The sequence below is a fragment of the Cupressus sempervirens genome, chromosome 6, assembly GCF_028749045.1.
Source record: "Cupressus sempervirens isolate cs-2001-9-10 chromosome 6, ASM2874904v1, whole genome shotgun sequence".
Taxonomy (NCBI): Eukaryota; Viridiplantae; Streptophyta; class Pinopsida; order Cupressales; family Cupressaceae; genus Cupressus; species Cupressus sempervirens.
The window spans coordinates 337322760-337349819 of record NC_143123.1 but is presented as its reverse complement, the minus strand read 5'-3'; the positions used below and the strand labels follow the sequence as shown (position 1 = coordinate 337349819).

At 36.4% G+C, this 27060-nt stretch overlaps 1 protein-coding gene across 1 annotated transcript in view; it reads left to right on the top strand.

Annotated features, from left to right (window-relative positions):
• The window catches only part of EMB2737 (embryo defective 2737), a 191581-nt gene that overhangs the window by 107998 nt on the left and 56523 nt on the right, over positions 1-27060 (top strand). Inside the window, exons 7-8 of the mRNA XM_089788108.1 lie at positions 10883-11005; positions 11413-11487. Coding sequence (XP_089644234.1) covers positions 10883-11005; positions 11413-11487 — 198 coding nt within the window. The remainder of the gene's footprint in view (positions 1-10882; positions 11006-11412; positions 11488-27060) is intronic.

Below are 27060 nucleotides of genomic sequence, written 5' to 3'. Positions count from 1 at the left end.
GTTAGCATGTGCCCTCCTTGTTTTGATGGTTTTTCAGTTTTCTTCCTTTTGTTGATCAAAACCATACTTTATTGCAGTGCGTGATATTGCAAACTTACGCTAAACACTCACCGTGAGAGCTTTGTAAAGGATGATAAATGTTTGTTGTTGTTGTGTATATGTAAACATATATTGCGATTTACTGTCTTCCATGTCTGAAACTGTGAAAGATGCTTCTTTCGCATTCATCGCAAAAAACACACCGTTGTGAATCGTGGAACATAGATAGCTTCTAAAGGTCAATGATTGGACATGATAAGTTGGTGCAAAGAACCTACTCCTTTCCTGAAGCATTTTCCCGTCAATTGGCTCCACACCCGGGTGACAAAAGTTTAGAAATACTCACAGTACTTGTAGTGTTCCGTATTCTGACCTGCTCCATAGAATCTCTAAGCATTGTACTTTGCCTTCAGGTTATAGGATTGTCCTCAATAGCATTTGAATCATGCCCAAACACTCGAATTTTCCTCAGGTTAATTTGCTTCTGCCAGATAATTCATCATCTCCAAGTGATTCTGACGATAGTGGACCCCACTGTGAAGAAAGTGACTGGGATCCATCATGTGACAAGCGATTGAATGATTGCTTTGCCGCCAGGTGCTGCCTATATATTATTTCTGTTCATAGTAGTTGCTCATGTAACCATTTCATTCAAGTGCTCAACTATCGCTGAATGATGTGGAAATGTATGTTGACAGAATTTGTTTTAGGTTGAGGCAACTGTAACCACTTCAACATTTTCCTTTAGGAGCTGTTCCTTGTTTCACCAGAAGATTCATCTTGATCTGCAGATACAGGAAGACACTTAAATGGAGGAGTAATGGTTTCTTCCATAAACTGTAGGATCAATATCTTTGTTTCAAATTCAGTACTAAAGTTGTGATATAGCTGAATAAGTGTATCACCACCTTGCAGAGACTAGGCAATTTTTTAGAAAAATAATGGTAGATAAAGCTCGAATGGAAACCTTTATTTGTTAAAATCTGGCTCCCATCAGAATCAACAAATTTCCTTATTACATCTGTTGACAAATAAATGAGTGACATACAAATATATTGTTTATAAGCATTATCACACAAAATGTTCAACTTTTGTATATCTGAGCAAAGAATAAACAAATTTCCTTCTTACATCGGTTGTATACATTATTTTTGCCTAAGTGTTTAGGAATGTAAAGAAAAACAAGTTTGTGATCGTGTATTTAAATTTCTTCTTTTTTTCTGCAAAAGCGATTCTTCTATCAATAACAACTATAAAAAATGACATAGGATAACCTGTCAAAGTTTTGTGTGCATATAGAGTGAGGTACAAGTTATAGTTAGACATATCTATTTACAACCTAAGTTACCAGAGTCCTCTTATGTTCAGAACACTCTGGAACATGAGCCTATTGCTGAGTCGCGTGGTTTTTCAAAACTTTTGGATACAACCAAGAGAATCACAACCCTTCCAACCTGATTCTGGGCAACAAAGATTTTCCTTTTTGTAGCCAGCGACACGGAGTTTAGCTTCTTAACCTGAAACAATGATTTTGAGGAGAAAATCATCAAACCCTACACTACAGAAAAAAAAAGTTGCCATTTTGCTATAAAAAATGCTGGAAACATTTGCAGATTAACACCGTAACAACTCTAGGTATGACCCGAAACAACTGCAAAAACTACAATTTTGTGTCAAAAATCAAAAAACCGTTGATGTGATACTGATATCACCCATGGAAAACTTCCTGATTTTTGATGGAAAAACCAAGCAAAACCTTCCATCGTTGTTTATGGACAAAAAAGAGAAACCCCTCTAATAATTTTTTTGTAGTAAAAATCAAAATACCCTATAAGACCAGCAACACAAGTTGTGATTTTTTTGGAAAAAAATAAAAGCCAAGACATTAATTTTGAAGCGCACAAGAAATATTGAGAGCTAGAAGGGCGAATCAATATTTCAATTTTTTTAAACTTTTAAGTTTATGAAGCCACTTAAACATAATGAGAGAAACCATAAAGACACACCAAATTTCTAGTAGAAAACGCTTTTGGGTAAAAGACAACTATGTGCAATAGCTTTTATTAACAAAAATGGGTACCAACCTAGATTACAGATGTGAGCACCAAGTCATAGAGAGCACCAACCCTCTTTGAAGCTCCAACCCTAGACACTGAAGCACCAACTGTAGTCAATTGAGGTACCAACCCTTTTTGTAGCACCAACTGTAGTCAATTGATGTACCAGCCCTCTTTGTAGCACCAACTCAAACAAAACTCAATAACAATATTTAGAACACACACACCTCAATCACCAAGTACTACACACCTTTCATAATAGTTGATTCTAAAATCGTCTTGTTGGTTCCCAAAACCGCAGATTGGAATCCTACGAGCTTTGCCTGCTCGATGTTGGGATATCCAACCAGTTAAGGCCAACTTGACGGAACTAAACAACACAGTCCAATTTCCCTGCACTTCTGGCTCTGCAAAACCGAGGTGGGTGTACCTAATCTTGGACAACAGCTTTATATCCAAGATGCTCAAAGCAGATCAATTAGAATGCGAATACAACAAAAGCTTTCAAAATGGCAAGAATTATTGAAAACTTCAAACTTGCGATTTATGAATTGAGAACGAAGGTAAATGATTGAAATAATGTTTTGAATAAAGAATAAATATAGATTAACGCAATAGATGAATATATTATTTCTTCAATGGAAAGAAATGAAACATTTGCCAGCATATGGATTATGGATCATGAGTAAAAGATCAGTGCCTAATTAAATGGGCAATTAGAGTCAACATTATAAGCTGAGACGTACAACTTTATAAAGTTTAATATATTAAACTATAAATAAATTTAATAATAAAGTTACATCGCACTCCATCATCAAACAATATCCGCTTGCTCCCAACGCTTTGTCCAGACACAATCACACTTCGCAATCTACTTAACCAGCACTCTCTTCTCACGCACTTATCCATATTTGCGAAAAGGGCTTCATGGGAATAGTGCGACTTTAGACGCTAATACATGATCCGTGTGTAATCCTTCCTCCTGCAACAAACAACAACGACGTTAGATACTAATTTATCAAATACCAGTTAGTAACAAGGTAATTCGAAATCCTCGCTTGGAAAGTTCCTGTGAGCGCTGCATGAGCGATGTATTTGGCGGAAGACACACTTCAAGTCGATATTGCCATCACTCTATTTTATTAACCTATACAGTATGGACTTTGTTTTTCCCTCATTCCTGTGGGCGTTTATCTTTGCAATCTTCTATCCACTGAACATTTGCTTTCTTCAAATCGTAATCTGTAACATTCCATTTTCTTTTCCATACAATATTCAAATCGTAATCTGTAACATTCCATTTTCTTTTCCATACAATATTCAAATCATATACAGTTTAGAGCCGCTATGGTTATGAATTGGAACGGGTAATGTAATTGATGTCTGAAAACAAATATTGTGCCCCGTGCTCGGATTTTAAGTCTCCGCCATCAACATATGATGCGCTCCTTATTGGAAGTTTCACCCACACAATTTATCTTTTCCATCGCACTCAATCATCAAACTCGTGTAAATCTGCTGTTGACGACTTACTAAAAACAGCAAGGGCTTTCTTGAAGGATCACTCTTGAGACATTAAGAAGAAGAGCATTCGAGTCAGGGATGTAGAGAACACTTCTGAGCTCAACTTCACCCTTAGTTTTGAAATGAGAATATGCCAAAGGATCCAAAAACTGATAGAATGCCTCTTGAAAAATACATGCTTCCAATAGTTTTTTCATCTGAAATAAAATTCAAGCTATAATGAATGACTCTCTGCTTACTGCCCGATAATCTATTGGTGATCTTCTTGGACAAGCAGATGCAATATCCATCTCCCTCATAAAATATTAAAAGTAAAGACTATAATGCCTAATCTTTATGACTTGTATAGGCATTTCTTGTGCAACTTAACTCAGACGTTTTCAAACTTTGCTGGTTATCTTCACTTTATCATCTACTGAAAAGTCTATGAATTGAATCTCACCATTTGCTCCACCCTCCTACCCAGGCTCTAAAAAATTTGTAAGAAGTCCTTCAGAAATGTTTCTTAAGTTACTGTTGGTTGATGACTACATGGAAGTAATCTCATCAAATGCTGAATTGCCAGATCGGATTTACCCAGAATGGCATACCACACTCCAGATTGAAATGAACACAGTCTCTAATATATTTCCATCCATTGCTATCAAAGACAAAAAAAAAAATGTGCATATGCTCAAAACAGCATGCTTCCTGTGGCCACATATACTGTACTAACTTCCAGCAAGCACAAGATGGAATCCAAATTCCCTCGGCATGCTGGGTTTTGCATGTAAATTACAATAGGCTGCCTGTTCTAACAGCACACTTGTATGCAAACTTGGTTCCTCACTTGATGTTTGTAAATAAATATTTACAGCATCCTTGAACTATCCCCTTCATCTGCAACATGAACTGAGATAGAATGTGTCATCACAGAACCTATGTCTCTGATCTTTCCTCAGTGAAAGTTGACAGAAAATGGAGCTCAAAATTTCAAGCAGCCCACTCCTTTTGAGCTCTCAATATCACAAATGGAGACCGAAAATTTGGGGCCATCACATCTCACTGAACTCCTTAACGCTGTTTCTCAAAATGTTTTTCATCTTAATGGAACACTTTGTCTCAGAAATAGAATATATTGTAGCATCACACCTTTGAGATAACTCACACAAATGATAAGAGAGCAAAGATCAAATAGAACAAAAGCAAATTTCTTCATGGTTTAGGAACTTCCTGCGATAACGGAGTATCGATAAATAGTAGAGGTATGTGAACTACGAATTATGTAGTATGCAATGTCCCCATTTTTCGTGAGCATCATAGTTTGCGAGATTAGTCTATTTTTTAACCCTCATAAGCTAATCAAATGGATAGAGGGTCTTTGTTGGCAATGCTAGAGGCTTTTTATTGCAAGCCAGTCTGGTACACTTACTATCTATAGTAAGTCAGTTTGGTACACTTACTATTTATAGTAAGTCATGTTACTAAATATTCACACATGTCAAAATTCAGTCCTAAACAATGTGCAAGGTACACATTTTTTATTTGCATTCAGCTCATATTTATTGCCAAATCATATTTCATTCGGAACAAAAGAATAGTACCAAACTGTCCTTCGTATTATTCATCATGATAGATACAATTGATATCACAAAGCTGAAATGAAATGAATGCTGAAAGTAAATGACTCTCACACAATTGGCTGTGAGAGTAGCCTCTAAATCTGTTGATACATATCCCTACTTTGAAAGTACTTAACATGAAAAAGTAAAAGAATGCAAATGAGAGGGTCATAAGGAACCAACCATTGCATGTAATGACTGGTTATGTTATTATGCTTTGATCCCGCTTTTTTGCTGCCCTAGTTCATAGTTCATCCAAGCATATGAATCCTAAATACATAAGAAAAGGTGTTAGATCCAATGGATCTAAGTAATGATGGAAGAACCTAAGCTCATCTATCAAGATTCTATGCTAGTGTTATAGGACGCGGACTAGCCACTGACTTGGAAAGTCAAAATTGGGCTCGGACTCGGACTCTATGACCAGACTCGACAAGGACCTGAAAAATTGAAAAACCCATGAAATTCAGAGATTTTTAAGGATTTAAAGATTTTTTCATGCATTTTTTAGTTAGTTAACATCAAATACACAATAATTGAGATAAATAGAAGCTACTTAATACACATACACAATTTTGTATAGATCACAGAAGTATAAAAGCGAATTATTGAAAGAAAAAAAAAAAAATAACATAATATAAAGTTAAGCATAGTGTCACTATCAAATGTCTACAATATTCATGGATTATGAAATCCATGTAATCAAAAGTTCAAAACATATATCAAAATAACATCTAGAGTGCAGAAGAGTAAGACTCATCGTAGCCTATGTCCTACAAATATGCCTAAGATAAGTCATGGAGGACTATAGAGCCATCCTCTCTCCCTATGTTTGAGGTTGAACCTCAGGGGCATCTTCATCCTCATCCTTATCCTCACCGACATAATCTTCATTATCAGAGTCGAATCCATCACTCCTAGCCTCAAGGTCCTGCACTTAATCTCCTCATGGTGTAGCCTCCTTGACTACCATCGCTACTGCCTTTGCCTCGCAATTCACCTAATCAACCCACTCCACATCTTCATCAATGAAGACAGGATCAGCAATCTCTATGTTCCACTCTGAATGTGGATCAACAATCTCCAATACAGTCTGTGATGTATTGGTGCCCAGGATCTGTCTATGGCAAAGGTGAAGGTTGTAGTCAACAAAGACAAGATCATTCGTTTTTTGCACAAACAATTGAAATGCAAGTAAGTTTGTAGAAGCTTCCTCGAAATGCTGCCTTTAGCTCCTCTCAATGCTTAAGTGTAAGCTACAAAGTTGCACAAACAATCAACAATTGATATGGGAGAGCCAACTAGTTTACTAATATCTCTCTCAAAACCCCAATACTCTTCTCTAACTCTTTTTCTCTCTATCACAAGTGTTAGCAAAGGATGGAATGACCTTTTTAGGTGAAATAGATGTTATACAAAGCACAAACAATTCACTTAACCCTTTTATTTTATTATTTATTACACTTCATGAGTTTATGAGTCTTGCTGTCGGTGAGAATCCGGAGCTCGAGACTGCGAGTTAGGAGAGTCCCTAGACTCGGCGAGTCCATGGTGACTTTGCCAAGACTCTGTCAAGTCTGAGGCTAGAGGTAGTCTACCTCTTTTTGATGGACTCTGGCTCAGACTTGGTGAGTCCTACTTTGACTCATAGAGTCCCAAAACTATGTTCTATGCTACTATTATTTGCTATGCACTTGCATAAAATAGAAAAATCTATTTGACAAAAGGTAAGAAGTTGCTGTTTCAAGTTAAGAAGCCTGCTGTTTCAAGGTAAGAAGCCTGCTCGTATTATAAATTTCTCACGTGTTTTGAAGAGTCATGAACATTTGGTAGGCAGTTTCCACTTTTGATATAGCTGGTAGTATATGATCTTTCCTTGCATCTATAATGATTTTCATGACCTTCTTGTTATGCCTTTTCCATATGGTTTTATATGGTTCACTGTTTGGCATGGTTTTGTTTTCTTCGACGTATGATTCTAATTCTAGTTCTCAAAGCATGATTATTATTCAAATTCTTCATGATACAAACTTTGATGCACCTTTGAGTCTGTCTTCGATTCTGACTCCGTTCACCATTGTTGACTTTTCAATGGATTTTTTATGTAAGTCTAAATTTGTAAAGTAATTTCAATATTTATTTGAACTCTATTGGTTTGGCTTTGATAATTTGTTAAGGAATTCAAATCAGAGATAGAGTGTATTAATAATTTTATTTCAATCCAAACTGACCGAATGATAATTCTGATATTGTCCTGCAACTGTATAATTTCCCTGCTATATATCTTGTTATATATATATATATTGAAGAGAGGAATATGACTATTTATAGTGCTGCAGATAATAACATTTGGTATAATCGATGAGTTCCTAACCACGATATGTCGATAAGATTCTGCTGGGAGTTATGTGATGTTTGCCCGATCTGATATAGATGGTTGATTATTGATAATAATAGTTTAATTCACCAAATTGAATATGTATACATTTGTGTGTGTGTGTGTGTATTTAAGTTTATATCCAAGTTGTATATATATATATATATAATTTTATATACATCATTAACAAGTTGTACCTAAATCAGTAGAAAATCAGCAAATCATGGAATCCAAACCCACACTGGCACATAGTAAAGAAATGAATAATAATATTACAACGTGGGTGCATAACATTTATTAACTTCGTAAATGAGAAAATGAATTTGGGTAAATCATAAAATGAAATAGAGAGGCGGTCCATTGTTGAGTAATCTTTTATTATAAGGTTAGTCAACACAGCTTCACTTACAACTTTTACAAAACGCAATGTTATGTTTCAAGTTGTGCATTTGTTTCCTACATCAATTACATTTATAACATTAGTACATCTAATTTACATTCATGACCTAAAGTTTAATATCAAAAATTCTTGTATTGTCTCTGTGTAGCATCTCTTTTTCCAGATTATGTACACTTCTCTTATGAGATCCATTTTGTTTTTCAAGTTAGAGCAAGTACTAGTTTTCTATTTATAATAACCTTTTTGTTTTCGGTTTTATTTTATTATGTTTCTGGGTTTTATTTTATGTATCTGTGAATAAAGCTTCTTTATGGTAGTCCTGGAATTTATAAAGAAGAGTTATGGCAAATCTTTCTCTGGTGGGATTGTAAAACTTCAAACATCTTATAAGATAAATCCTCTATTTTGAATTAAATTATTAAATTCCAATTAGTATATGATCTTGTAATGTCCACTTCTTAAGCAGTTTAGTATGATGGACTGTTAGCTTATTCACTGGGTTCCTGTATGATACTAAGGATCAGGGAACTTCTGATGACAATTTGAACCAAAAGCTTGGTGGTGACAGGTGTTTCTTGGAGCTCAAGTGGTTGAAATGTGCGTAACACCCTTTTTTGGAGTGGATTTGGATTTTCTTCTCATACTATTTTTAGTAAATCAGTTCTAGGCTCCAATCAAGTCAGTTGTCAGTGTTTCTATGCTCAGATTGGTTGGTGGATACGGTTATTTGATATAGTCCGGTGCTTGGAAAAAAAGAACAATACATTTATAAAGTTAAATTAAACTTTATTGTTATTTGAATAAAATAACACTTCAAATATTTATTATAAGGGGTCTTCTTGGAATGTCCACTACTTTGGAGACACAAGGGTTTTCAAGTTAAATGAAAAAGCAAGTCTAAAAGGGGGCTGTAAAAGATAGTTTTTGGAGCTTGTGTTATTCTTGGTTTGAGTTTTGGAAATCTTTTTCTGGTTGCACATGTATCCTGTGGCGTTGTAAAGACAAAAAATCTTTAAGTAACATTTTCTATATTGGTGCAACCAATCTGGAAGATCTTTTGGCGTTTTCATCTCAGGAATCACATTGGTGCTTCAGTGATTGTCATTGATTCAGTTTTCTTCCTCATATCTCAGAGCTTGTTTGGCATAGATTATTCTCAGCATCTAGCAGAGGAAGGATGCAGAGTTTTATTGCAAGTTTTGGCTTTTTATCCTTGCTTGTGCTGGCCATACTTCTTGGACGGGAGGATGGCGATTAGGGTTGTGGAGAGACCTTTTGGCATATTTGAGTTGTCCAAGCCTTCCTACATCAGGTTGTAACTTTTGAAGGTGCCTATTGGATGGCACCAAGGATTTGGTAATCCAATTTACTGATTATAGCTGCTATCGTTCAATATTTATGACCAGCAACTGGGTATGTTAAATATCTGTTTGTAATGAGATTGTGACTTTTGGGTATCTCTGATTCTGCTTTTGTTTTGTACTTTAGATTATAAGTATTTAAATTATTGTATTTGCAAGTTATTTTCTTTGTCCATTTGCTGTAATAAACCTATATACACTGTGATACATTTCTGCACTTCTATCAAGCACCATCAAACAAACAAACAAGGTGTATATTAGAGATCTTGATTGAGATAGAACCAACTTGTATTAGGTTACCCATCCCTGCCAGATATGTGTACATCTTCAATTGACTTATTATATTTGACGGAATTGTTTGTCATATGTACGATTTACTTCTTGGATTTTTTTCATTCTTGCCTACGTACAGTTAGTTAGCATAGTATAATCATTAAATTGAATATGCACAATCAGATCATGAGCCTCATTTTTGTTGGGTTGCATCAGTGATTGACAAATCTTGTAATACGTATGATGAAGTAGGTTATACATTTCTTGGGGTTGATAGGAATCCATTTATCTTTTGACTTTTCATGTACAAAAAATCCATATCACGGAAGTCATGGTTTCAACATGCAAGGTTCAGATATGTAATCATAAATAAGACCTCTAGCAATAATTTCTAACCTTTCCTATTGTCCAGCTATGCTAAGTAATTAGTAAATTGATATTTCCACAGTCACAACTTTTGATCAATGTATCTGAACATAAATGTGTTAATATTTTTCCTTTTACAATTTATTGAGTCTCCTCTGAGGCTTTTCTTATGGGAAATAACAGATCATTTTTTTCTTATAAATTGTATTTCAGCTGGTATGGTGTTAGTTCATTCACAAAGCTTAAAAGTAGTGTTATGTTCAGTTAGACCACTTTTCAGAGAACTAATGGATGACTTCTTTTGTATAAATTGTGTTCTATTCAGGATCCCTAGTCCTTGCCTTAGTGGTGTTGTTGTTCCTGCTCTTGTTCTTGCTTCTCTTTCACTTTCTTGTTTTCTTTTGCTCTGCTCTTTCCGGACACCATTTGGTGATCCTGTTGGTGTTAGCCTCCTTGATTGTTCGCTTTCAGTCCCTTAGACCCTTTTTGCGGTCTCTTGTTTTCCGCGGTCTCTTGTTGGACATTAATACATTTATCTTATCTATCTGTCAAGTTTGGGACAGTCAATCCTTTAAGGCAGTGTTATGTCCAATTTAGCCTGCTAAAATCCTAGTGGATGTATGATTTTATTCTCCAAAAGGAGGAAATTCCTTTTAGAACACTAGCAAGTCTCTTAACTAATCACTTGGGGTGCCACCATTCAGTATGCAAGAAATCAACCTCCAAAATCCTTGTCCTTAACGACCACAGGAATATTTGGTGCATATGACATAAGGATGTGTTAAAGAATGAAATTTAATGTAATGATAAACAAATTACTTATTAAGAAAAAAGATCTATTTGAATAGCTTTATAGGTGAGTCTAATGTATTTATTGTGTGTAGCATTTATTGGCGAGCATGGAAGATCCTTCTCTGGCAGCGTACTGGCTGATTGCTAAACCTGAGCTTGAAGGTGGTTTCAAGTTCGATGAAGATGTAAAACAAAAGATATGGTGGAAGTATAAGGTTGGCTTTGAACCTTTTGATCTGCTCCAAATTTATTTTCTGGGTTGTGTTAATTACAATTCACTTATAAGTTTGAGGGTCATCATTAACATGTAACAGAGAAATCTTAATGTTCTTTAATCAATTTTATGAAGTACAGACAGGAATGAGCTATTCATAGATGCTAGAAATCCCGATACAAATCTCGGAAGGATTTAGTGTTTAAGGACCTTTTTGTAGGAAAGCCTTTTGTAGTGGTGGCTAGTGATAATTAAGTCCACCTCCTTAGATGGTATTGTGATGACATTAGCTCAAAGTAAAACAGACTTTGCCCTGCAAATTGTAGGTTTTATATGGTTTTTCCAAGAATCTTCAATGTTTGGAAGAGTTTTTCTTTGTTGAGACCTTTATTGTTTGTCATTTTCCAGGAGTATTTTTTGCGATATGGAATGGCTCGTAAGAGTGTTGCTGAGCGGGAACCGGGATGGGAACACATGCAGAAAGTGAGCATCTGCGTCGAGGGAAATATTTCATTTTATTGATGCATTGAAATCAATCAGAAAGATATAACATTTGGTGTTTTCTATTTCACGTGTACTATATTGGGGTGGACAAAAGCAGTAGTAATCATGGCTAGTGCTTATGTGCTTGATAGTACATAGAATCAGTATATCTTTTCTTTTGGAGACCTAATTCAGTTTGGGCAATTTTTTATTTTTTTCTCAGTATTCTGTTTTACTTGCATAAGAACTATTTATAGCGTTTTTATCCTCTTGGTTAATTTTTTCTTGAGAGTATGGAATTGTTTATTGTGTCGAATTCCTTGAAATGGCCATATGAGATGAATTCTAAGCAAATGACAGTTGAAATTTGGACAATAATTACAGCCTATACTCCAGGTGAACTTATTTTTCAGAAAATTGATGCCTATTTTTGTGGAAGATTTGTAAAGTGACAGAAAGAAACCCATTGCAACAGATACTAAATGTTTTCATTGAAACATTCAAAGAAACACGTGAAGATCCCAAAATATTTTGGCATGTGATGTAGGAGTATTTGGGTTCATGAGTGGTATTGTGTCATCAAATGGTATAGCAAGCAATGCTTTAAGTAAATAAACAGCTTTTTTAGTTTTAGTTGTTTTCTCAGGAGTATTTTGGTTGCTAGTCCATATTGTAAAGGCCAGCTGCAAGCTGCTATAGGCATTATTACACTATTCAAGGTATCTTATATTGTGCTACAGTTATGTGAACTTCAACACACATATAATAAGTTTCCATAGGTATGTTGTGAGCTGTTGCAGGTGATTTGTATCATGGTATAGGCCTTTTGGAAATAGGTCATAAGATCGGTTAATTTGTTCATGCAATTGTCATTGCTCCCACAATGTGATTAATATCAAATGGATGTGCAGTGGTCCCATCTGACACAGGTAGTCATTGTTTCACTTGACTGCTGTTTTTTTCTTAAACTGGTGTGTTTGTCTTTTCGTCATTGGTGATGCTAGTCAGCAAATATACATGATTTGGTTGCTGGTTACTTGTTCTATGTCACAGCTTCCACTTTTTTTTGAAGTGCCATCTATTCATTGTCTTTTGGGTGAATGATCTTGTCGCTCCTTTCTTTTTTGGTGGCTATGGGAGTTGGCTGGTGTTGTTTAGAGTCCAAGATGACATATCCATTGTATAGTTACAATGGAAGCTGAACGTGGAAATGCATTTCTATTAGCTTTTCTTTGATACCATCCAGGAAGAAGGGCAGGGGAATTTTCAATTAAGATGAGATAAAGCTAGAGTAGGAAAATGTAATGTCCCCATTGGTTGCCAGCATTAGAATTTCAGGGATTAGCCTAATATTGGATCCTTGTAGGCTAATGAGGATGGTTAGAGGGTCTTTTGAGGATTGATTCATCTCCAACATTCAACGATCTATGGATTTGGCCTTCGTTCGAAATCAGCATTAGAATTTCAGGGATTAGCCTAATATTGGATCCTTGTAGGCTAATGAGGATGGTTAGAGGGTCTTTTGAGGATTGATTCATCTCCAACATTCAACGATCTATGGATTTGGCCTTCGTTCGATGTCATTTGGACTCCATTTGCCATGCTTACTTATGTATAGTAAGTCAAGGGTAATAGAGATGGACCCTTTCTATTCTTAGAAAGTGTATTTGGTTACATGGGGAATTATGTGGAGAGATTCCTATTTCAGACAGCATGGCAATCAAACAAGTATTTCAAGAGATATTAAAGTTCAAGTGACTTAAGTGATTTATTTAAATATTTTAACGTTATAAAGTTATAAAGTTACTTAAGTGACTAAAAGACAAAATTGGCCTTTAATCCCACATTGCCTAGTTCTCTGTGTCTTCCCTCATATCGAGGTTATAAAAGTGTGGAGCTACATTGGGATTGACACAACGAATATATGCTATTACTTAAAATCCTGAATGGTTGCTTAAATGTGACTGCGTTCTTCTTAAGGACAAAACCCCTTGGGAAGTCGGAAGCTAGACGTAGCCCCAGTCTTCTTTGTGAGACTTACATCAGATTGGAAGATTACTAGACAGTAAAGGTTCATTCATTGCTATACAATATCCCTCAGGTTAGCTGAGTAGTTTCTTGGGTGAATGGTTATTCTGACAGCTAATGTAAAGACAGAACCAAGTTCCACGTGAAGAGCAGAAGAAAATATAAGGTATGCTGCATAACTCTCGAAGCTTTTCTTCTAGACTGCGGACTGTGGCATAGTCAGAGGTGGAGGTCCTATTCAGAGAGGGAGTTCTTCAGTTATCTATAGCAACTACACTAGGAAGCACGGGTTACAGTTTGAGACATGGGTCCAACTAGTAGACAGTTAAGGAATCCATCACGCAGTCTAACACACCAGCAAGCAGATAGATCTTTTGCTGCATTCACTAGTTATCAGAAGATCAGTGCGGGGTTAATATATTACCGCAGGGTGGTCATAGATGAAACAAGGTAAACTTGGTGTGAACTTAGCTATTCATTCTCACGGGTTATTCTATCACAGTTGGGTTTTTTCTCTAGCATTATTCATAGCAGAGGTTGACGTGGAGACTAGGAACAGCAGTGGCATCATACTCACGTCCCTTAACAGTTGCACAATACGGAACTCCCTCAGAGTAGAGGTAATGGGCAGTAGTAAGTTAGGAAAGTCTTATATGAACTAACGGTAGCAATAGGAAAGTTCAAAGGGATAGCAAGGGTCTTTCATGGCATCTTCTAGGCCAACACCTGTCCACTGTCGGCAGCTTTCAGTGAGTGAGCAGTCTGAACGTAATCACGTCATACAGCAGGCATGCATGTGTTTGCAATCTCCTAACGTGTAGTCATTCCTTGGCTAGTATATATTTAATGTTCGATAGTATTCCTTAGTCTGTTTATATTGCAATCGTTGTATTCATTTGCAATAGTAAAAGTGAGTTTTCGAAATAACTGAAATCCCTTATTGAACGACCATTCTATGTTGTGATACACCAGTTAAATCTATACTACAGTATTGTCTTCAACTTATAGCAGTCGGTGCTTACCAACTGTTTGTTAAAATGTTTGATTAATGGATCCAATGTTGTAATGAAGTATAAGGAGAATATTGCAGTGGTATGACCCAGTAGTAACCTTGCTTAATGTCTTCATTCGTATGATAACTGTTTGGCAAAATTACTGTTAGTCAAAGTTAAATTTACCTGATCAAACCAGCAGGGTTTCTTACAGAAAAAGATCAAAGTCAGTTGATGAGGAGGAGAAAGGAGATCAAATTGGGAAGGTTGAGCGTATAGATGGAGAAAAGAATAGAAGAATGAAAGAGAAAAGTTATAATTTCAATTAGTAATCGATCCATTGAAGTCACATATTGTCATTGGGCTTAATTGAGTGTGTGACCATTTATTTTATCCCTTCAGTTTGTTTGTAAGTCCTTCTGTAATGTCCCCATTTTAGTGAGCACTTGAGCTTGAGGGATTAGCCTGTTGGGACCCTTGTAGGCTACTTATTAGGATAGAGGGTCTTCTAAGATAGAGGCTTGATTAATGGAGGTTCTCATCTTCTCTAGAACTCAGTATGTTCCAGCATGGTCTTCGTTCGGCTCAAATCGGATTTTGTTTGCCTCAGATTGGACTTCATTTGGGCTTAGTTTCATATACTTACTATCTATGGTAGGTCATGCAGCAATCAAGAGGGACCCTTTCTATCTTTGGTAAGTTGATATGTTGGATAGAGAATAAAATGGTCAACTTCCTAGAGCAGATGGAATGAAGAAAAGTTGATTAATTATAAAGTTATATTTATTTGATTATGATAAAGTGATAACTTGATTAATTATTTTTATTATGAGGACATTTAATATTATGTTTAAGTTATTATTATTTCATAAAGGAAGTGGCCATGTTCATTTTTAAAGTGGGGGAGAGTTATTGTTTATATTATTTCAAATATATATGAAAAATGAATGATTTGCAATGCCAAAGTATATTCAGAAGTGTTTGGTTGAAACTTCAGGGTCGATGGAGGAATTTTAAAGTCTTGGAGATGGAAATCCAACCTCATTCATTGTACTTGGTTATTTTCCTTGATGGTTTTTGGTGTGGGTTTGAAACACACGGGGTTGCATCATTTTAATCTGAAGAATTGTGAATTCTATGAGATTTCATTGCACTTTGAGTTGGTGCAAATTTCCAATGAATTGTGCACGTGTGTTGGTTACAATTAGTGGCCAAAATTGTTATCATTGTTTGCAGAAATTCAAGTATCAACAACTCCATTTCATCTCAGAGACATTCCCAAGGGCAGAAGATAGAGTTTTACGAAAAATCGTAGTCTTGAGAAGGATCTATTCTTGAAGTAAAAAACAACCGCAAGTCATAAAGTGGCAGTGACATCCATTTAAAGGTGTTGATGTTTGGTAGCTTCAATCGGATAAACCTATGAGACAATTCTATTGTATATATGTATACATATTTACTACACACACACACACACACACACACACACATATCCAAGTATTGTTATGATAGAGAAATTAATATAATAAGATTAAAGAAAAAAAAAAAAAAAAAATATATATATATATATATATATATATATATATATCTGTGTGTGTGTGTCATTATATAATGAAAGTAATATATGTTGATGAATAGACATGTCCCATGAAAGGACATGTCTATTCATGTCTCGTCCACAATATAAATAAGAGAGATTGTTTCCTTTGAAAAACACATATTGAATTGACAGTGCTAATACATTTGCAGCGATCCTTATTCCTCAATGTGGTATTAGAGCCAAACTGCAAATGTATAAGTGAATAATCAAATATTGAATATATCAAGGACTAGATATAAAATATTAAATATGTATTGCAGAGCCTCGACCAGAGGAATAATTCAGATATTTTTTTAGTGATCACGAAAAGGTAAATATAAATTAGAAGAAAATGTTAAAACAAGATCACCCACAGTGCACCATAAAAAAACAAAGGGAATACATTGTATCTAGGCTAGTGGAAAACAAGCAATCAACATTCAAGGGAATATATAAGAGAGTAGAAATATTTATTGCAACATATATCGGCTCGATAATATCAAAGCATACATTGGACATCCCATTGAGGACATAGGGTATACAAACCCATTGAGGAGGTCAATAAAATACGACTCAACGTGTCAGACTAGTCTCCAATCACATCAGTGGTTATATCGCAATATTAGTAACAAGGGCCACTGCAGATCAAGGAAAGTATATTAGACATTTTCAAACAAATCTTCAGGTATCAAACCATATTATCAAACCCACTGGACAAAGTCAATGGCATGAACTGGACATGTTAGTAAGGCATATATATATATATATATATTGCCATATGCACACGAGAGAATCATTCCCTTCAAACATGAGGTCAAGGTACTGACCGACAATAGGGGTCATGGACAAAACTCTGAAGGGGAAAATTTATTATTGGAGAATAGTGATTAATGACAAGTATATGTTAAAGTTGGGCAAAGGCCTAGGGAAGGTAGAGACATTGGGTACCAAGTCAATAAAGGGTAGATACGTACCTTTTGGTTGGAATAAAACTATATATGGAAATAAAGAATATATATGGGAGAATCAGAGAATACAATTTGTATTGGATATTTTTTATAAGGAAGATATAAGGAATGAATTTAATCATGTATCTATGAGCTTGGAGGGAGCATTAATCTATCAATAATGCTCAAGTGGATCAAGTATTGTATGAAGGGAATTATCCTTTGTCTACAAGAGAAGTATTTTTTGATTATTATATCTTGAGAACTACCTTTATTTTACTTTTGTAGTTAATCTCTTAATTGTATTTCTAGACGTACTATAAGAGCTATTTGCCTTTATTTTTTCCTTTCTCTTTGGGGATGTTCTTGCAAGAAAAGGAAGATTTATATTAAATGTAGAGGGAGTCTGACACTTCCTCAGAAGCAACATTGGATAAGGAGCTCATATGATCGATATTTAGAGGGAGTCTAAAAATCCATGTGTGTGACTGCATGATTTTGATGGGCCTACCCCCTATGTACATCATGAGGCAGTGATGACTTCCAAATGATTATCACTTGTATTTGTAGAAGTTATTACGAGGTGACGATCTTTCAATAACTTAATCTTCTCTTATGATGGACATCTTGTGATGTCTAAGAAGATCATGATAGATTATAACTTGCATGGTGGATTAGGTTCCTATATCAGTGCATGGCCTTCTATTATGATTCTAAGTAGACCTTGATAGATGATAACTAGCATGGTGGATTAAGATCCTTAAACAAACCATGGCCTAATTCTATTGTGATGGACATATTATGATGTTTGAGACAGATCATGATAGATTATATCTTGCATGGTGGATTAAGTTCCTTATATAATCCATGAATGTTCCTATGGTAAGTATTATTGAGGATACATTATCTATGGACATTTTTTGAGTACTTGGTGAATATCATGTAACTAGATATTTTGGCCATTACTTTTGTTATCATGAGATGATATCTAAATGGTGGATACCTTCTGATCAAATATATTCTTAAAAATTTTCCATTCCTGATATCACGTTGAGCTGATATCCATTCATGTGTTTATCCTCCCTAGCTAAGAGGGAGTGTTAATGTTTGGTAGCTTCAGTCGGATAAACCTATGAGACAATTCTATTGTAGATATATACACATCTATTATATGTGAGATATAATAAAGAACCAAAAATCGGAATCAAATCGTAATCGGCAAGGCCTACTCGAATTGTGAACCGCCTATGAATTGGCAAGGCGAAAAAAGCCTTGAAATTCAAAGGTTTTAAAATTGGTGATTTTTGGCGATTTTTTACCAATTTGCCGATTTTGGGGGCCAATATATGTATATATATATATATATATATATATTTGTCATAATATTATTTAAAGGAGTATATATTAATGAATAGACATGTCCAATGAAGGGACATGTCTATCATATCTCATCCACAATATAAATAAGAGAGATTGCTACCTTTGAAAAACACATACCGAATTGGCTGTGCTAATACATTTGTAGGGATCCTGATTCCTCAACAAAAGGCAACGATTTTAATTAAAAGGGGATCTACATTTAGTCTTTGTTAGGCTTGTTTGACTTGCAAGAGCCTCCAATTGAAGATTGCAAGCTTTGGCATCAGCTTTCATTATTTTCTTGAAACTAGTGATTCCATTTGGGGTGCCAAATATTTTATGCAATCAGCTACAGGTTCTCAATTATAGTTTTCAAATAATTTTTGAATGCATTGTTCTTAATAGTATATATTTTAGTTCCCTGAATGGCAATAAGATTTTTACTTGGTTCGGTTTGTAGTAGTATATCCTTCAAAACTTGTGTTTTACAGGACTCGGACTCGCCTTTGACTCGAAAAGTCAAAATTGGGCTCAGACTCGGACTTGGCAGCCATACTTTGCCAGGACTTGAAAAATCGAAAAACCCATGAAATTTAAAGATTTAAAGATTTTTTCATGCATCATTTAGACAATTAACATTAAATACACAATAATTGAGATAAATAGAAGCTACTTAACACTCATACACAATTTTGCATAGATATTGTTCATATTTTTAGACTGGGAGCTGACTCTATTGGTTTATAACTATTCTTCTAAAATCTAGAGGAGAACATTGACTTTTGTAATGCAAGGATATAGTTCTAGATTAGTTTTCAAAAACATCATTACTTGCTTGACTAAATACTATTATACTAGTACCACGATAATCCCACTCCAAACGTGTCAAGTCCTATACACAAGGGCAAGGTGGGAAAGGACAATAAAATCAATTTCAAGCATTCATAATTGCATAAGGCATATTGTTAGACAGTTGACATTCTTTCTACATAATTTTCTACACACCCAAAAGACTAAAATAAGAACATTATAACTTGCCGTCTCCATAATCTGAGATTGGTCGAGGAATTGTTTAAGATTCAATCTTTAATAAATTTGTAACATACCACAACATCATTTTTAGAATTAATATTCACTGAAAAAATAAACACCTTCCAGAAATCTCTATATCTATTATCTCACAAATTCATAATTTTTTTTTCTTCTTAAATTTTTCAGGAGAGTCTTGGGTGCGAGTCCACGTGGACTCTACCAGGACTCGGCCAAGTCTGAGTCCAGAGGCCATTTGCCTTGGAAAGGCCGCCTCTGCCTCAGACGCACAGAGTCCCGGAACACTGTTCTTGAGTCATGTATGGCAAGTGTTTGACAAATGCGAATTTCCTATATGATGCAAAATTGATGTGTATGGCTTGTCATATGTTATATATTTGGTTTGCAATCAGTTTATGGTACATTCCAAATTGTGTGCAACTTGTTTTACAATATTCTTGGGTAGAAACAAAAATATCTTTCTTCATCATTTAGCAAGGGATGCTACACCTTGGAAGGTTGATTTTTCTAGATAACGTAAATAGAAAGAATTTTGTGGTCCAATTCATCTATGATTGTTTGGAGAATGTAGGCTGCTAATTTTAAGTAGTGTTAGCTAGATCCCCCTAGACTGCATCAATAGGTACCAAAGTAATTGTCTTGTTGTGTTGTGTCCTGAGAAGGTCTAGAAAATTTGGGTAGGTGTGCATGTGTCCTAGAAATATGAGGAGCAATGGAGATAAGACACAGTGTAACACGGGGATTCGCACCCCCTCCCAGACCTCGAAGTAGCCGTCCTTGCGACGTCACCTCTGCCATTTCGCAACTATGCTACTATTGAGACGAGTACTTGAATTTCTATTTGAATTTTGATTTTTAAATGTTACTATATTGAATGTTCAATGGTTCTAGTTCATGTTGCAATTTCTCTATGTTTAAGTATTTTAATTTGGTATGTTCTATTGAAACACTATTTTGTAACTAGCATTTCAAGTTCTATATGTATGCTATACAACACTCGTCCCTACCCCGTCCTCCCCTTGCCGTCGTCCCCTAGTCATCCCCCCGCCGTCCCAAATGAGGCCCATTTTCCCTACATCCCGGAAATTCTTCCTGACATACCCCAGTATTGGGGTTACATTGATAAGACATGACTTATAGAGGAATGTTGAAGGCACCTAGATTTGCAAATTTTGTAGAGATGTTGAGAGGTATTGCAGTAATATTGGATGTAATGAAGAAAATGCAAAAAAAGAACATGTGTTGGGGATATAAGTGATGATGGAGGAAAGTAAGGTCAATAGCTTGAAGTAGAGCAGCTATGGGTGAACTTGAAAGTAGTTTTTGAAATGCAATTTTGAACATGGGTAATAAACCAAGATATGGAGAAATATTTTGATTGAGTCAATAGAATATTCTATGTAGGTAAAGTGACATGCACATCCATCCCTGTGATGGAATTGTGTACAACCATAGAGACAAAGGAGTCCTCATATTCCCATAATGGGAATGATTCTAGGATTTTTTTTTTTGATGATGTAGGAACATGGAATAGAGGGGGAATTTTGGATGGGACTTGATTGTGAATTCAGAATCAATCATTAGTTATTCAGCTATAGCAATAGCTAGGAAAGAACTATGAAAATTGGAAGGAGAAGACTCTATCTTGAGATTTGGATAGTTGTGAAGCTGAAGGCCAAGTTTCTGCCAACAGATTATCATATAAGTTTATTAAAGAACTAGAGCCTAAAGCTAAAGGAGATGACTATTAACACTATCGAAAGGATTTCTACAAACTCGTCCCTCGGGCTAGACATGTAGAGAAAATGAAGATAATAACTCAAGGCATGTTAATAGATTCTTGTACCTATTCAAGATGATTTCATATGATTAGTAGAGGCCAATAGAAGTGACCTATCAAAATGGCTTTGGAGGTGGAAGAATTTTTTTCTAGGAGGCAACAAAACAATTCTAGGGGAAAGGGATGACTTTGTCGAGGAAGAGGACAACCAAATAGTGTGGAGACCAACTGACATGCAGATTAAGGAGAGTTAAACACTATCAAAACCATTATTTTAGTCAAAACTTGAGGTGAAGAGGCAATTACAAATGAGGAAGAGGTAGAGGATTCACTCAAACATGTAATTAGTGTAAAGAAGTTGGTCACTAGGTATTTGACCGTTGACAAGTATAGTAGACCGAGAGTAAAGGATTTGAGGCAAATAAATCTCAATGTGCAAGTGAATGAGGATCCTAGAACCTAACTTACCCAAACTTTACCCTTGACTCCACACAACTTGTAGATGACCTTGACCAAAATCTTATTAGTTGCCTCGGCTTGGCCATTTGCCTGAGGATAGTACAAGCTTGATAGTGCATGGAAAATCTTAAATTCAGTGGTAAGCAACTTGATAAGATGGTTCACAAAATGTCCACCCCTGTTATTGGTCAGCTAGATCGAAATTCTATACCTCGTTATGATTTGTTGATAAATGAACTTGGTTGTGCTTAATGCAAAATTATCTGGCAGTGCTCATGCCTCTACCCATTTTGTTGCCACTACTATGTATTGACATCTTTGGGCACAATTTAGTGCTTCGACGAAGTCTAACCCCCATCTTTCAAATAGTTCCTGTGCATATGAAGGGTTGAGTGGCATGGAGTCGCATTTAAGAGGCTTGCCTGCTCGTTGACAAGTGTTGCACCTCACAACCCATTCCCTTGCATCATTATGTAGTGTCAGCCACCATAAGCCTTCTAGGAGGACCTTCCCTGTCGTCGTGTCAAGACTCATGTGTCTGCTTGCTAGTTCCTTGTGGGCTTCCCAGAGTACTGGTACTTCTCCCATCATGCATCATCTAAGTACTTGGTATGCCCCCATTTTGTATAGTAATCGATTGATCAATTGAAAAGTCTTGCTCCGTAACACAAACTTTCTTTGTTCGCCTAGATGCATATCTCGTGGGAACTAGACAGTGGACAGATATTCCCCTATGCTAGTATACTGTAGAGGGAGAATGACAATCTCAAACAGGTGGTAATTGGCAAAGTCATCATTCACTCCGACGGGTGGCTCGCCAGACTTGATACGTGACAATTGGTCAGCAATCAAGTAGTTGCATCTTGGCTGTACCACAATTTTGAATGTGAATTCTTGGAGCAACAGAAGCCATTGACTGACTCTCCCTTGAATAATGGGCTTGTTGACCAAGTACAGAGGGCTTGGTGGGCCACATAGAAAGTAAATGGGTTAGCTAGTAGCTAGTGCTGAAATTTTTGAATAGAATAAACTATCTCAAGGGCTTCTCTTTTCGTGGTACCATAATTCTTCGTTGCATTGGACAACAATTGACTTGCAAAGTATATCGAGTGGTCTAGTCCATTCACCCCTTCTTGAGCCAAGGTAGCCTCGATGGCGTAGTTCGAGGAATCCATGTGAAAATGAAACTCTTTATCCCAATTAGGGAATGCCAGAATGGGAGCACTCAACAACCTTATTTTTAACTCCTTGAAGGCTTCTTACTGTGCTTCCTCCCAAATGTACAACTCTTGCTTCCGTGTGAGCTTACCCAATGGATATCATATCTATGCAAAGTTCTTGATAAATCTACAATAATATCCAATATAACCAAGGATTTGACTCTAGTCATATCCGTAGGGGCCTCCATCTCCACTATCACCCGTACTTTGCCTGGGTTAGTTTTTAGTCCATCTTTACAAACTATGTGCCCAAGCAACTTGCCCTGTGGCAACATGAAGCAACATTTCTTCGGGTTAAGGGCAAGGCGAGCTTTTCGACACTACTCCATACATTCGCCCAAAGCTGCAAGATGCTTGTCGTTCCATTGAATATTGATAAATCATCCAAGAATGCTGCAAAGTTCCCTATTGACATCTTGTAAAAGATGTGTAGGATGATCCACTAGAAAGTAGTTGGTGCACTGCAGAGGCCAAAGGGCATACAATTATATGCGTATACATTGTCCTCCACTACAAAGGTTGTATTTTTTGTCTTCCTCCGCAATGGATATCTGGTTATATCCGAAAAACCCATCCATAGATGAATAAATTTCATGGCTTGCTACTTCCTCCAAAATGTTGTCAGTGAATGGGAAAGGGAACGAGTCCTTAATGGTGATTGTGTTGAGGCATCGAATATCCACACACAGGTGGATATAGTTTTTTTCCTTCTTCAAGGAAATGACTATGGGAGAGACCCATTCATTTGTTTCAACTCTAAAGGTGATGTTTGGCTCGAGCATGCATTCAATCTTCGTGTTCACTCTTGCAACATAATTCTTGTACGATCTCTTGTGCACAGGTTGGGCTCTAGGAACTAGAGGGATTCAGTGCATGCATAGCTTTGAGGGTACTCCCTTCAAGTCCTTGTATGTCCATGCAAACATATCCTTGTACTCCATAAATATTTTTATGGTGGCGGTCTTCAGTACGGGATCCCAGCCATCCCCTATCAGGATGGTTTTTGGGTTCTACTCATCTCCCAAATTTAATTCTTGTGACTTGGCTTCTTGATACTTGATACTCTTATCCTTAGGGAATTGGTGGGCAGGACTATCGTTGACCTTAGCCTCTCTCTCCTTGAACTAATTTGTTTCGTTCCTCTTCAATTTCCAACATATTGTAGGATGGCATGAATAGTTCATAATCACCCATCTCCCATTGGAATAGGCCACCCATGGAGTCTGCATCATCTGTGTATTCCCTCAATTCCAATACCCTGTTGTCATTGGGTTCCATGTCGTTATCCCCGTTGTCTACTGTGTCATTGGGTTTGGAATCTGTTAGAGCACTTTCAGTTCCCTTATATTTTTCGAACTTGTAGGATTAGGGTTGAGTCAATGTGATGTCATGTTTGGTCTAGGTTGCCATTAGGGTTTCCTCTCTCATCTTTCCCTCTGAGTTACATAGGCAGGGATACAAGAACAATGTAATGGATTCAATTAGGCTAGGTGAATAGAATTTGGTAGGGTAAGTTTCTGCATATCCTAAAGGAGAGAGAAATAGTTATATTCATAAGAAACCCTAACTCTATGATCAAGTGTTCTATTGAAGGCATAATTTAGGCAGAATGGAGATATCATAGGCATATTCACAACAAATGGCAGCAAAGAATACAAGAACCGATGTTAAAAGATTATATGCAAATCATAGGAACATCATGGAAACCAGAGAAATCAGATTGAATACAGGAGGAGCATATAAACCCTTAGAAATGGTGAAAGAACCAAGTAAAAGGTTGTATGACTCTTTTTGAAATGAAATCGATGGTTAATATTTACTCTGCGCATATACGTTGCAAAGTTGACAAGTCAAATGGCTCAAAGACTAAATCTAGATCGTTAGATGAAGACCAGATCAATAGATGGTGTTTTATGATGGAAATATAAGTATTCAACAATGCATATCCTCAGTCCTTAGATCTTAAAAGATCTACGCTTATCACTATGTTGCTTTCCAAAGTTGTTCGGTTGTTAATTATAGTGACATTACAATAGAACAACACATGTCCCTGTGGGCCATTTCCTTTGCGGCTGGTACGGATGTCAAACGAGGTGACAAGCGTCTTCATTTGATTGGTTTTATACAAAACAGAGTTAGGTTCTTAAGAAATTCTTTTCAGCCGTTGATGAAAATCAGATCAACGTCCCTCGCTTTCTCACTTTTTAAAGATGCGCGTGAAATAACCAAAGTGAGAAAGCGACAATTCGACACATTTACACGGGTGGACCCACGAAGAAAGTCATAAAGGGAAATTGCCAGGTTTTAAATCATGATTGTTGATAAGAGATTGACGGCCATAATTCAAAATTGTTGTGACTGTTGAGATACAAATTATATGGATTTGGCGCCAACAAAAGAATATGAAGGAAACAAAGAGTTTAATAGGGTTTTTTGAAGCCACATAAAGATGACAGGTCGTTGGGTGTTCTCAAAGGTGCCATGGGAGCAAGATCATTGTTGGGAATAATGTCATGTGTCTATACCATGTTGCAGATTAGATATTTTTCATGTCTTATTCATATTTTCTTACTATTGTATGACTCTTGGATTTTTGAGCGATTCAAGTGCTTTGTCAATATAAGTGATGAATATGTAACTAGCCAAGAACCCTAAGAGGGGGCCTATATATGTAATTTTCCAAGTTAATGAAAAGGATTAACAATTCTGTCTAATTTTTCCCCTCGCATTTCCAAGTGTTGAGCGAGAATCGAAGAGTTAGATAGAATGAAGGATTTTTATGATGTTTGCAGTTAGGTAATGTGATGTTTTGATTCCATTTAGGACTAGCATGCCTAGGTTTCTTTCATTGTCTCCTCCAGCTGAGCTAACCTTGCATCTTAGAATAGTTTGTATGGGATTGTAGGACAAAAGCATTTGGAGCTGTTAATTCCTTGCTAGATTCCATTTTGGTAAAGGGTTATCAGTTAAGGTAGATTCCATTTTGTCTTTCATGTGCATCTCTTCTCTTTCCCTATATTGCATTTCATTAGAACTAATCTGCACTTAGAAGTAGGAGTAGATGTTAGAAGAACTTTAAGGTAACTTATGATATCCATTCCATTGGGTGTTATAGGTGGCTCATTTCTATCTTTGCCTAGGGTGTTTGTAGTTATGAGCATCTTGGTTTATCCACTTCTGCTCTCAGGTTAAGAGCATACCCCCATCCTAGTAATCTATTAAAGACATAATTCATTGCATATCTTGCATATAAGGGAGCTGTACCTTATAATTCATAGGGCAGTGATATAACACATACACTGAGCCATTTGTTGTTGACATCCTTTTGTTTCCTCACATTTTGGGCTTTTAGAGTCGAGGTAAAGCCAAATTAGCAAGAGGGACAAACTGTTAACCAACAGAAATTCAAAGATATCATCTCCTCTCCAACCATCTGGGTCCTTAGATCAATTATGAACTTCCTTTTGCCCTTCTCAAAGGATAATATGTTCCTTTTCTAATTATGATTTGCCTTGGTTGTCACCAACCATCCTTGCCTCCAAGATGGCATCATATCCCATACATTGAAGAGGGATTACCACAAAATCTAGGGTAAACAATTGTGTGCCGATTGTACTTTTTGCAGCATTAAAGTCCCTAGGGCTTGACACCATGTTGGTCAGCTTCCAAGAGATAGAAGGTCGATGGCCACAAAGTGGGCTTCGTGAGGCTCTTCAATTCTCTTCCAACAAAACATTTACTCCTGAATTGCCATCCACTATTGTATTAGTGAGAATGGTGCCTAGAATGCCCATCTCCACCATGATAGGGTGTCGTTTGTTGTTTACTGTAAGTATCATGGGATCTGTTGCCAAACTATTGGGAGCCCCATTCCTTTCCGGGGTACTCATTGTGGTCGTTGGAGTCTTTAGGAGGGTTCTATAGAGGTGAGGCATCGTATCCAGGAGGTCCTTCTTCTTTACGGGTACTTCTAGTTGCATCACCAACCTTCGAAAATTTTGTTCAGTCATTGTTGAGGTGGGATTACGCGCTGTATCCCTTGACTCTTTACATGCTAGGAATTTTTTCTTAATTTCAGCCTTTGCCTCAATTGCCCTTTGTTTCTTTGTACGAGGGTTAGGAATCAAGATGGATCGCCCTCTTAGCTTGTTTTGATGTG